This window comes from Cuculus canorus, chromosome 23 (assembly GCF_017976375.1).
Source record: "Cuculus canorus isolate bCucCan1 chromosome 23, bCucCan1.pri, whole genome shotgun sequence".
NCBI lineage: Eukaryota > Metazoa > Chordata > Aves > Cuculiformes > Cuculidae > Cuculus > Cuculus canorus.
Genome location: NC_071423.1, coordinates 4412924 through 4425031, shown reverse-complemented (window position 1 = coordinate 4425031; position 12108 = coordinate 4412924). Strand labels below are relative to the sequence as shown.

At 58.1% G+C, this 12108-nt stretch overlaps 1 protein-coding gene across 2 annotated transcripts in view; it reads left to right on the top strand.

The window, feature by feature from the left end:
* The first annotated feature begins 9014 nt into the window (after window positions 1-9014).
* ZBTB16 (zinc finger and BTB domain containing 16) overlaps window positions 9015-12108 on the top strand; it is a 63509-nt gene continuing 60415 nt past the window's right edge. Inside the window, exons 1-2 of one of the 2 annotated variants that reach the window (XM_054086975.1) lie at window positions 9015-9149; window positions 10209-11551. In XM_054086975.1, coding sequence (XP_053942950.1) covers window positions 10284-11551 — 1268 coding nt within the window. In that variant the 5' untranslated portion in view covers window positions 9015-9149; window positions 10209-10283. The remainder of the gene's footprint in view (window positions 9150-10208; window positions 11552-12108) is intronic. The other variant, XM_054086976.1, reaches the window with a different exon arrangement.

Sequence of the window (12108 nt, the reverse complement as noted above, 5' to 3'; positions counted from 1 at the left end):
GCTCTCTCCAGCATGAAGGCTGCATGGTCCAAGGGCACCATCGCTCCTTTAGGCTCATCTCCCTGTCCCGTCACACAACCAGGATGCAAAGCCTGTGCCTGTGGCTTTACTGGCCATTGACCGAGCTGGAATGCACAGATTTCTTCCGACCTTCACGAGGGATTCATAAATATCTCCCCTGAAAAGGGTGGTTTGCAAGCAGGCTTGATGCACAAATGTTATCTGAGGTTTCAGTCACTTAGGAATCTGTGACCAGATAAGATACTGGGGGTTTATTGTATCTTCTGGCAATTATTAAGAAAATAAAATCAGTTAATATCTAACCTTGAACCTAGACTGTGATGTTTGGCCTCAGACTTTATTCTGACTCTCTCGTAAGTCCTGGTGTTGTACCGTTTAGTGGGGTGTCAGGAATGATGGAAGAGCTGGACAGGAATTTAATCTGAGCCTAAAATACCCTCATTACGCAGCCAGATCATCTCAGAAACGAGATCTGCGTGATTCAGGCACTGGATTTCTTTTTTCCTGGTGCGAGAAAGGGAAGGAGAAGCCCCTTTTGGCAGAAGTTTCCCCAGCTGTGAAGGCATTTTGTGTGAATATTTAATGCACAGATACGCTGAGAGAAGGGGGGTGAAAGGCTTCCGCAAGTGTGGGCTTTTGTTTGTGCTGTCAAAAATGGTAATGCATCTTCTGTTCACACACAGGCGCACAGATAGATATCTATCTCCCGTCGTAAAGGGGAACGGATGACTCATGCAACTGGAAATGGGACATGGAGCTTTGCCCTTGCTAGAAAGGAAAGCTGAAATTAGGGGTAAAGGTGTTTGTTTGGTGATCGGGATTCAGGATTTGGCTCGCTCCCTCCAGTAAATGAACTCGAGTAGCACCAGGGCATGAACACTGGCCGCTCGCAGCGAGGCAGCTGATGCCACTTGTGGCCCTGGGTGACTTTCAGGTTTTTTTTAAGCTCCCGAGTCATTCAGGGGCTCTTGAAAGCCGTCCTGTTTCAAGGCAGGAAGAGGTTTAAGCAATATGTTAATGAGATGCTAATCTCATGCTCAGAAAAGCATGCGATGGGTATTTAACTTGCCTGGAATTGTTGTTAGTGTCTAAACTTGGGTATGATGCTCTGGAGAAGGATGCTCCCCCTGGCAGGGTGCTGCTGGGTACCATCCTGTCCCCCTGCTCATGGGGGACCGCCGGCATTGACAGCGTCTGGCTGCACTGACACCACCTCACCCAGCACCAAATCAACCCAAAGGAGAACCAAAACCCAAAGGAAGGTTTGGGAGATGGAGGGAGATCAGGCTGCAAATCAGAAATGAACCTTGTGAGCGCATGCCCTGCTTTGGTGGCAGCGCGAGCCCCCAGATGGGCTTTGCTGAGGCCCTACTGTAGATTCTGCTCTATTTAAAAGTGAGTTTTTTCCAGGGTGAACTTTACCAATCAGTCGCGCGGCCACCTCAGCACCATATAGTTAGGGCTGACATTTAAATCTCTTTCCTTGTCCCATGCAGGATGTCAAATATTTTAGGTTAAGAGAAGGGGAGAAGAGGAAATATAATTACACAGTAAATTTAAACAAAGACCCCTCTCGCACTTATTAGGACTTCAAAAGTTGCTGCCTCTGTCTCAAGCTCTCTCGCGTCCGTACAAAGGATATCGCTAAAAATAGGTTCTGTACCCATGATTAGGTCACAGCTTGCTAGAAGGAGACGTTTTTTATTTAATTACCAACCCAGCAGTGTGTTGCTGAGGAGGGGGACGCACATAAACACGGCGGTTCAAAGCCCGGCTGTAAAGTTTGTGCTCCTTCGCTGAGTCACTGTGGCTAAATTCCCTTTTGTGTGGGGGATTTAGGGCAGGAATGTGGGAAGGCTGGCCAGGCTGCGCCCTCCTGAGTCACAGCTCCCTCATCCTCCCAGCCTTAGCGGGCTCAGGGCTGTAAGCTGCTAATTAGGCTCATTGTCTTAGGGGCTGCGCGCGGGATCTATAACCTGGACAAAGGGGGAGGGATGGAGGGATGCGCTCCTGGAAGCCACGAGCAGCGCATTGCTCCTTCCAGCAGCGTTGGCGCATCGCGACCCATCCCTCGTTGGAGCCAGAGGGATGGATGCTGATCCGCTCACTGGGTGAACAGCCCCGATTCCATCGTTGCTGTGAGCCACTGCTCGATGAGCAAAGTTGTGACTCAGAGTGGCGCTTACGAGCAGAAATGTAGGGATTTTAGTGTCCGCCGTTTGTTGCTCGGGTGCAATGTCCCTTAAAGGAGCCCAGCTTAAAAATAAACAGAGGAAAGGGAGGGTTTTTCAGGGTGAGGAGCTGCCAGTCGCACACAGACGCACGCGTGCGGTAGCCCCGTTGAGCCCGGCAGAGCCGTGCAGCCGTACACGGTGACACCCGGCTGTTGTGTCACAAGGCGGTGACGCAGTTATCGCTGCTGCCATGCCTTTTTTTTGCACGCTGGAGCGTTGGCCGGATCGCATGCCGTGTTGAGCAGGGGCCAGAAGGCTCCAGGGAAAAGGCAGGCGTGTGGGGATGCAGCATCCTCGCCCCCGAGGGTCCATGTGAGTTAGCTCCATCTGAATTATTCGACTGTCCACGTTCACCTTGGAATGGGAGCAAACCAAACCGCGAGAGCTCCTCTGCAGCTCTGTCAGGTTCGGTTACAGCCGTGCTCCCACAAAGATTTATTTTGGCATCGGTTGCAACGCGGATAACTTGTGGCAAAGCGCAAAGCTGTGTGCTTGCGTCCCACTGCCGCAGCCCCCGACCCAGCTGCATCCTTGGAGTGACTCTCAGGTTCCCTTTATGCGGCGAGCGGGGGCACAATAAAGGGCCTGTTCCCGACTCTTCCACTCCCCCCGTGCCGCCACAATGCGCTCGGGTCCGATATCCGCACGGCTCGGACGGATCCTGGTGCTAATCAATGGGTTTCACAGGAAGCTTAACGCTCCGTGGCTGCACGCTGAGCAGCCTTCCAGGGGCCCGACGCGCTTCGCCTCCCGCCCCCTTGCAAACAGCTTTGTGCACTTCGGGTTTGAGTATTTTTACGTAAAGTCTAACACGTTTAATCATCTTTTCATAAGCTGTCAGCCCGCCGCATGCGAAAGCAGAGCACGGTGTTGTAGCCCATCTCCAAGGAACGCTAGCGTGCGCACCAGAGCTTGGATGCTGTCAGCTTCTCCCAAAGCTTGGAGTGATACCAAAAGTCACTCTGTAAATCCATGGATTTCTATTTATTTATTTATTTTTAATTTAAGCTAAAACGGAGCTTATTTCGCACAAAATGCTTGCTCGGGTGTTTCATAATTCAGCTCTGCACCAGCAAGACTGGAAAACCCTCCAAAGGCACCAAAAGCGAAACAGAACTGTTCCTAGGAAAACGTAGGAGCTGCAGGGAGGGAAAGAAAGTTCCCATCCCCTCGCTCTGCCATAGCTCGGGTGTGCGCCAGCCAGTTCTCTCAAGCAGAGAGGTCCAGCAGGCAGAGCTGGGCTGGGGGCAACCAAATTCAGGTCGCAGCAGAGTGGAAAAGCAGGAGCCATTTCACTGCATCTCTCGCTGGGGGATGAGTCTGACATCACTGCTGGGGTGGAGGGGATGGGAAAGGGCGTTTACTCAAGGAAAAGGGAGAGGAGCAGCTGCCTGTGCACAGGTTTGGGGAGTGACAGAGAGGAGCCAGCTGTGGGGGCTTCTCCTCACTCTCATTCCTGCTGGGATGGGTGGTGCTGGGGGGACCTTCTGGCTGCAGCTGTTTCCTGCAATGTTTGGTGGGGTTTTTTGTGGGCTAAGCATCCTGAACAAGGCATTTCCTTTCTCACTGTAATTTTGGAGAGTTCTCTGTTCTCTTGTGTTCCTTCTCCAAGCAGTGGTGGCTGCCCCATCCCTGGAGGGGTTCCAGGCCAGGTTGGATGGGGCTCGGAGCCCCTGATCCAGTGGGAGGTGTCCCTGCCCATGGCAGGGGGTGGAACTGGATGGGCTTTGAGGTCCTTTCCAAACCATTCCATGAATTCCTCTCCCTGTTCCCAGTAGGATGCTGGAGCAGCATCCTGAAGCTGCCCTCATCCCCTGGAACACCTCCAGGCCATTAACTTGCCTTACCTGTGCTTCGTGGAGCTTTTCTTCCTGTGGCACTGCTGATGCTCACATGCTGTTTGTGTTCGGAAAGTGAATGTTCACTTCTCCCCATCCCAAATAAAGGAAGGGCTGGGGGGCTGAAAGTGGATCTGAAAGGATCCTTAGGTTTCCCGGGAAGGATGCCTGTCTTCCACCTGGTCCTTTGGCCATAGCCATCTCACAGGTTTGATGCTGGAGGTTAATAATAATCGCACCAGGCAGCACATCATTGCCCCCGTATCTGGTTGAGAGATTTACAACTGAAACTCGTGGCGGAGGAAGAAATTGCCTCAATCACTTGGAGTAATGGCACATGGAGAGGCACTTGGGCGTGACTGCTATTTAACACGAGAGCCCAGCTTGGCTTCATTTAACGTGCTGGTTCCTTTCTAATAAACACGTTACACTACAAGGTGGGGATTAAGATCAGAAAAGTAAATAAATTGGAAACTGATGGGGAAAGATGGGAGGGAAATGGAAGGGGCTGGGCGGGGAGCGATGGGTGATTAACTCCTTTGCTGGGGTGTGGGGAAACGACCCTGAAGGCCATGGCAGTGGCTTCCTGAGCTTCGTTTTGGCAAGTCGATGAGCATCACCTGGGGGCCACAGGTACTGTACCTGCTCTCAGCCCCACTGCTGAGCTCATAGCATGCCTGCAGGTCCGATGCTGGACCTGGGAGATGGGCTTCGCTCCCTTCTCCGGGACACAGAGGCAAGCAGCTACTTCTGCTTCCCCTCTTCAGCTTGTGAGTGTACCCAGATCAGTCCTGTCCTTTCCGAATCAAGGTACCTGACATAAACAAGGTCACCGGTGCCTTGGCCGAGGCTCTGCAGGGAGGAGTTTGCGTTCCTTTAGTGTTTCCCTTACACGGCACGTGGGGGGCATTGCTGGGGGAAGGGGAGTTGATGCTTCAGGTCACGGACAAGAGTTTTTGGCTTTTTCCTGTTTCGTGAATATTATGATCACTTTGCTTTCTCGCCAGCAAGGGATCTCCCAGCTCCGTGTGCGCACGGGCGTGTGGAGTTTGGGGGGCAACAGGGCTCAGGGATGGGCAGAGCCAGCAAGGGCCGGCCAGAGGGATCGAGATAAGGCCCTGGGGAGGCCTGGGGTTTCCAGAGTTTCTTTTGGTGCTGCCTGGTTGGAACAAGGGTGGGTGAGTGATAAAGTCCCCAAGTGAAGGGAGATCTCTTTGGGTTTGGCTGACAAACGCAGCTTGTGGAAAGATGCTCCCACCGGAGTCATCCAACCAGCTCTTCCATCTTGCTTTGCCTCTACAAGCAAGATAACGTTCATATTCAAACCCTCTGGTGCCCAGAAAGGAGGTCTCCAAAGACACTGTCTGCAGCACAGATGCCGTAGCGTGCTCTGGATCCAGGAGCGATGTGGGCACGCAGGGTTTCCCTGCTCGGGTCGCAGGTCAGACGGTACCTTTGGGCAATGCGGCTGCGGGAAGTCAACCTCTTAAACAACTCGGTAGTTTTTACTGTATGTATTAGAGGAGCAACAAAAGCGCAACGCACCGGTTGACGGGAAGGACTGGGGGGTTAATTTTCAGGATGCTGCCTGGGAATTTAGCCGTGGGATTTCCATTATTGCTAATGGGACTCACGCAGCTTAATTTCATGTGAGCTTCACTAAAAACATACCCCTAACCGTCTGCAAAATTTCAGTCCTGAAATCAAGCCTTTTAAAAGTTAGAGGAGGGTAAACAAACACCTGAAACCACACTGTCTTGCTATTCCCGCCCCCCCTTTTTAGTCATTCAGATTGAAAAGTCGAGGAGGGGGAGGAACCGGAGCAGTTTTAAGCAATTAAAAAAGCCATACTGCAGGCACGCTGGCTGCCTGTGCGCCGTCTTCTTGCGCTCCACCGATTGAAACAGCAGAGTTACAACCCCCGAAAAAATAGGGGTAGCTGATGCCTAACCCTTAAGTATACGACTGTGAGCGCTGCGTTATCCTACGCGTCTAATAACCCGAGCAGCGCCGCCGTTCGTTGTGAGGCCTCTGTTATTAGGCTGTTCTTGTTAAATGACTGCTATCATCTGGTCCCGAAGTACATTAAATCCCATTATAATTATAAACACACTTCCCCATAACGTTCTCCTTAGATTACATTTGCGCTGCTTTACCCCAAGGGTATCTTTGTACTAATACCGTCCGTATTTGTTGTTTTAGCTGATGACGCCGGGCCCGCGCCGGCTGAGCTGTGCCACGGGCAGTGCCGGGGAGGGAGAGGTCTGCGGTGCCGCCACTGTGCCTTCTCCCAAAGTTAAAATGGTCTTTAAGAGCCCCAGTGCATGCACATCCCTGGCTGAGGATGCTCAGGGAGCATCCTGTCCCCTTTGCTGTGGGACATCTTGAGGCTCAAGGCTGCCTTTTCCTGGTGGTTTTGGTGTTACAGGTTTGATGTTTCCCATTCCAAGGCTGCCGCGGTTGATTTTTGCCACTCAACTCTATCACCCATCCTCGTGCGTCCCCATAGGAGCGGTGCTGGGATGGGGTGGGTGTTTAATCTGGACGAAATAAGCTTTTCAAGGCGATGCAAACTCATCGTTGTACCACACCCAGAGCGGCTCTTACCCCAAACCCATCCCCGTACCCAAAACTTGGCTTTCTGCTTGATTTTTACCCAAAAACCTGGGCACCCATCTCCTCCCAGCACCGGTGAGAAGGACTGGATTTCAAAGCCCAGAGTTTGTTGGGGTGTGGATGTTTGGAACACGGGGCCGGTTGTCCTCCTGGGGGTCGCTTTGTCTCGCGTGGGCGAGGCAGGACGGCTGGTGCCCAGTGGGTTCTTCCATGTTTGATGCTGGTAGTGCTGCACAGCCACGGCTCCCCGTTCCCTGCTCTGACCCCCTCCTCGTTCCCTGCTCCCCCGGCACCCCCAGCTTCGCTCCCTCCTGCTACTCCCTGTTCCCCATCACCCTCAGCCCCACTCTCCCTTGTTCCTCGCCACCCCCAGCCCCGCTCCTCCCCATTCCCCCCCAAATCCACCCTGCTCAGCTCCTCCCAGCCCCACTCCATCCCCCCCATTCCCCGCTCCACCTCAGCCCCACTGCCCCCCATTCTCTGCCGCTCTCCCCAGTCTCCCCAATCACTTCTCCCCTCGCCTTGCCCCAGTCCTCCCTGTTCCCCACTGCCCCCCTCTTTTTTCCCCTGTTCTTCGCCCCCACCCCGCTGCCCCCTGTTCTCTGACGCTTCCCCCTTGCTCCCCGTTTCTCCACCACTACTCCCGATGCCCCTCTCCGTTCTCCGCTGCCCGGATCCCCATCATCCCCGCTCCCCCCTTGCTCCCCATTTCCCCCCGACACTCCTGATTACCCCTCGTTCTCTCCTGCTCCCCACCCCCCCCCATCCCCGTTCTCTGCTCCCCGTCCCCAATCTCGGCTCTTCCCTCTACTCTCCGTTTCCCCCCACCCTGTCTCTCCCCCCCTTTGCCCCCCATCCCGGTTCCCCCCTATTCCCCGTTCTCCCCCCCCCTCCATCCTGGCTACCCCCATCATTCCCCATCCCGGCTCTCCCCTCGTTTCCGCCCCCATCCCGGCTCTCCCCTACTCCCCATAGTCCCCCATCCTGTCTCATCCCCTTACTCCCCGCTTCCTCCCCCCCATCCTGGCTCCCCTTCCCTCCCTATTTCCCCCCATCCCGGCTCTCCCCCCCCCATTCCCCATCATCCCCCAGCCCGTCTCATCCCCCTACTCCCCTTTTCCCCGCCCCCCCCCCCCCCCATTCTGGCTCCCCCTCGCTTCCGTTTCCCCCCCACCTCCTCTCACCCCCCTACTCCCTGTTCGTTCCCCTCCCATCCTGACTCCCCCCTATTCCCCACCCCCCCATCCCGTTTCCCCCCCCACCCCGTCTCCCCCCTCTCTCCCCTTTACCCCCCCACTCCCCCCCTATTCCCCATCCTCCCCATCCCGTTCCCCCCACCCCGTCTCCCCCCCTCTCTCCCCTTTACCCCCCCCACTCCCCCCCTATTCCCCATCCTCCCCATCCCGTTCCCCCCACCCCGTCTCCCCCCCTCTCTCCCCTTTACCCCCCCCACTCCCCCCCCTATTCCCCATCCTCCCCATCCCGTTCCCCCCACCCCGTCTCCCCCACTCTCTCCCGGTTACCCCCCCCCGACTCCCCCCTCCCATTCCCCATCATCCCCCATCCCGTCTCACACCCCTACTCCCTGTTCCCCCCCACACCCCGGCTCCCCCCTACTCCCCGTCCCCCCCCCATCCCGTTCCCCCCCACCCCGTCTCCCCCTCTCTCCCCGTTTCCTCCCCCCACCTCCCCCCCTTATTCCCCATTATCCCCATCCCGTCTCATCCCACTACTCCCCGTCCCCCCATCCCGTTTCCCCCTCCCGTCTCCCCTCCTCTCTCCCCGTTACCCCCCTATTCCTCATCCCCCCATCCCGTTCCCCCCCCACGCCGTCTCCCCCTCTCCCCCCGTTTCCTCCCCCCGCCTCCCCCCCCTTATTCCCCATCCCGTCTCTCCCCGTCTCCCCCTCTCTCCCCGTTTCCCCCCCATTCCCCATTATCCCCCATCCCGTCTCATCCCCTCACTCCCCGTTTCCCCCCACCCCGTCTCCCCCGTTTCCCCCTCTCTCCCCATTCCCCCATCTCTCCCCCATTCCCCATCATCCCCCACCCCGTTTCCCCCCTCTCTCCCCGTCTCCCCCCTCTCTCCCCGTCTCCCCCCATCCCGTTTCCCCCCACTCCGTCTCCCCCCCTCCCCGTTTCCCCCCATCCCGTTCCCCCGTCTCTCCCCCCTATTCCCCATCATCCCCCATCCCGTCTCTCCCCCCGTTTCCCCCTCTCCTCCCGGTGCGGGGCGGGGCCGGGGGGGGGCGCCCTCTCTCCGGCGGCGGTGGCGGCGGCGAGGGGGGGTTCGGGGCGGGAGGGGGGGGGGAGCCCGCCCTGACGTGGGCGCGGGGCGGCCCGGGGGCCGGCGCCGCCGTGATTTGCTGCGCGGCGCGGCGAGCGGCGGCGGCGGCGATGAGAGCGGGCAGTGCGAACTGCGGGAGCAGCCGCCGGCCGCCGTGAGTGCGGGAGGGGCGGCCGCCACGGGGCACCGGCACTACCCCCACACCTCGACCGGGACCCACCGGCACATCCCCTTCCCCCGCCCCGGGGCACCGGGACCCGCTCGCCGTGCACCTGGCGGGGCTGCGCGGAGCCCGGAGGGGTCGGGAAGGAGCGGGCGGCGGGGGATGCGCTGCGCCCCTGCCCCGGGCGGCGGGGACCGGGACCGGGACCGGGATCGGGATGCGGATGCGGCTCCGACGAGCCCAGCGCACAAACTTTTCGGCGAGTCGTGCTGCGATCTAACCTTCCTCTCCTCCTTCTTTTCCCTTTCCCCCTCCTCCTTCTTTTCCCTTTCCCCCTCCTCCTCCTTTTCCCTTTCCCCCTCCTCCTCCTTTTCCCTTTCCCCCTCCTCCTCCTTTTCCCTTTCCCCCTCGTCCTCCTTTTCCCTTTCCCTCTCCTCCTCCTTTTTCCTTTCCCTCTCCTCCTCCTTCTCCCCTTCTCCTCCTTTTCCCTTCCCCTTCTCCTCCTTTTCCCCTCTTCTCCTCCTTTTCCCCTCTTCTCCTCCTTTTCCCCTCTTCTCCTCCTTTTCCCCTCTTCTCCTCCTTTTCCCCTCTTCTCCTCCTTTTCCCCTCTTCTCCTCCTTTTCCCCTCTTCTCCTCCTTTTCCCCTCTTCTCCTCCTTTTCCCCTCTTCTCCTCCTTTTCCCCTCTTCTCCTCCTTTTCCCCTCTTCTCCTCCTTTTCCCCTCTTCTTCTCCTCCTTTTCCCCTCTTCTCCTCCTTTTCCCCTCTTCTCCTCCTTTTCCCCTCTTCTCCTCCTTTTCCCCTCTTCTCCTCCTTTTCCCCTCTTCTCCTCCTTTTCCCCTCTTCTCCTCCTTTTCCCCTCTTCTCCTTTTTCCCCTTTCCCTCTCCTCCTCCTTTTTCCCCTTTCCCTCTCCTCCTCCTTTTTCCCCTTTCCCTCTCCTCCTTCTTTTTCCCCCCTTCCTTTTTTCCCCTGTCCCTCTCCTCCTTCTTTCCCCCTTCCCTCCCCTCTCTCCCCGCTCCTCTCCCTCTCCTCTCCGCCTTTTGTTTTCACAGATAGTCGGCACACAAAGCTGGTCCCAGATTTGAGCGACGGCGAGGCACCCTGATGAGTGAGCCTGGGGAAGCGCCATGGATTTGACGAAGATGGGCATGATCCAGCTGCAGAACCCCTGCCACCCCACCGGGCTGCTGCACAAAGCCAACCAGATGCGCCTGGCGGGGACGCTGTGCGACGTGGTCATCATGGTGGACAGCCAGGAGTTCCATGCGCACCGGACGGTGCTGGCTTGCACCAGCAAGATGTTCGAGATCCTCTTCCACCGCAACAGCCAGCATTACACCCTGGACTTCCTCTCGCCAAAGACGTTCCAGCAGATCCTGGAGTACGCGTACACTGCCACCCTGCAGGCCAAGGTCGAAGACTTGGATGACCTGCTCTACGCTGCCGAGATCCTGGAAATTGAGTACCTGGAGGAGCAGTGCCTGAAGATCCTGGAGACCATCCAGGCCTCCGAGGACAACGACGCCGAGGTCGCCATGGCCGACGGAGGCACCGCCGCCACTGAGGAAGAGGAGGAAAGGAAGTCTAGGTACATCAAGGGCCTCTTCATCTCCAAACCCACCGGTGAGGAGAGCGGCTACGCCAGCGCAGCCGGCCAGAGCCTGCCAGGATCCGTGGCGGAGCAGAGCCCCTCTGCCTCCGCTTCTTTTGGCCCCCTCTCTGCCATGAGCCCCACCAAGGCGGCGGTGGACAGCTTGATGACCATCGGGCAGTCGCTGCTGCAGGCTTCCCTGCCACCCAGCACGCCCGAGGACTCGCGCCCCACCGCCGCCCACCGCCCCACTGGCCTCCCTGAGGTCAAAACCGAAGCGATGCAGGTGGACGATGCCTCCAGCCGCGATAGCCCCCGGACGGCCGAGCCTGGTGCCTCCGGTGGAGAGAAGCCTGACGAGAAGGGCAAGGAAGGGCCCGGCACCCCGACCCGCGGCAGCGTTATCACCAGCGCCCGTGAACTGCACTACACCCGTGATGAGGGTGCTGAGCCGCCGGCCGAGCCCGGCCAGGGGCTGCCACTGGGGCCGGAGCCGTCGGTCGCCACCACCCAAGGCGAGAAGCCCTTGGGCATCTACTCCCTGCTGCCCAACCACAAGACTGAGCCGGTGCTTGGCGTGCCGTCCGCCGTGGCGTCTGCCCTGCACGTGCAGCCAGCGCTGGCCGTCTCCATGGACTTCAGCGCCTATGGGGGGCTGCTGCCCCAGGGCTTCATCCAGCGGGAGCTGTTCAGCAAGCTGGGCGAGCTGGCCGCCGGCATGAAGACGGAGAGCCGTGCCCTTGGCGAGCAGTGCAGCGTGTGCGGGGCAGAGCTGCCGGACAACGAGACCCTGGAGCAGCACAGGTGAGTGCTGAGGATGCGCCGCTGCCTTCTGCGCCGGGCGGGTGGGAGCTCGCTGGAGGATTTTGGTTTCTCAACAGGCGTCGTGTGTGCTGGTGCAAAGTTCCTGACATGTACTCTGAAATAGGGACACGGAGTGGCGTGCTCGGAGCTGTGGCAGCTTTTCCAGAGCTGGTAGCCATGCCAGAAGGTTCCTTCCAGCGAGTGCTGGCTCAGGAGGACAGCCGGGATGGGGCTGTGGGTGTTCCCTGCTAGCATAAACTCGGACGCTTTCCCTGGCCAAATGTTTCGCGGCTGCTACCTTGGAGTTTAGGGATCGCATGTTAAGTGATGCCGTGTGGCCACGCAGCCCTCACCCACCCTTTGCCGAGAGCTGATGCCTCCTGTGCCAGCACCCGGCACATCTGTGCGGGGCAAAAAAGGGAGAGAGCCATGCCTGGCCGCAGCGGTGACATCTGGGATCTGTGCGCCTTGCCAGCCTGGTGGTTTTATGCTGCTCAGCTTCTTGGTTTATGGAATATCTGCACTTGGCACAAAGTAGTGTGTAGGTCAGGCTGGGC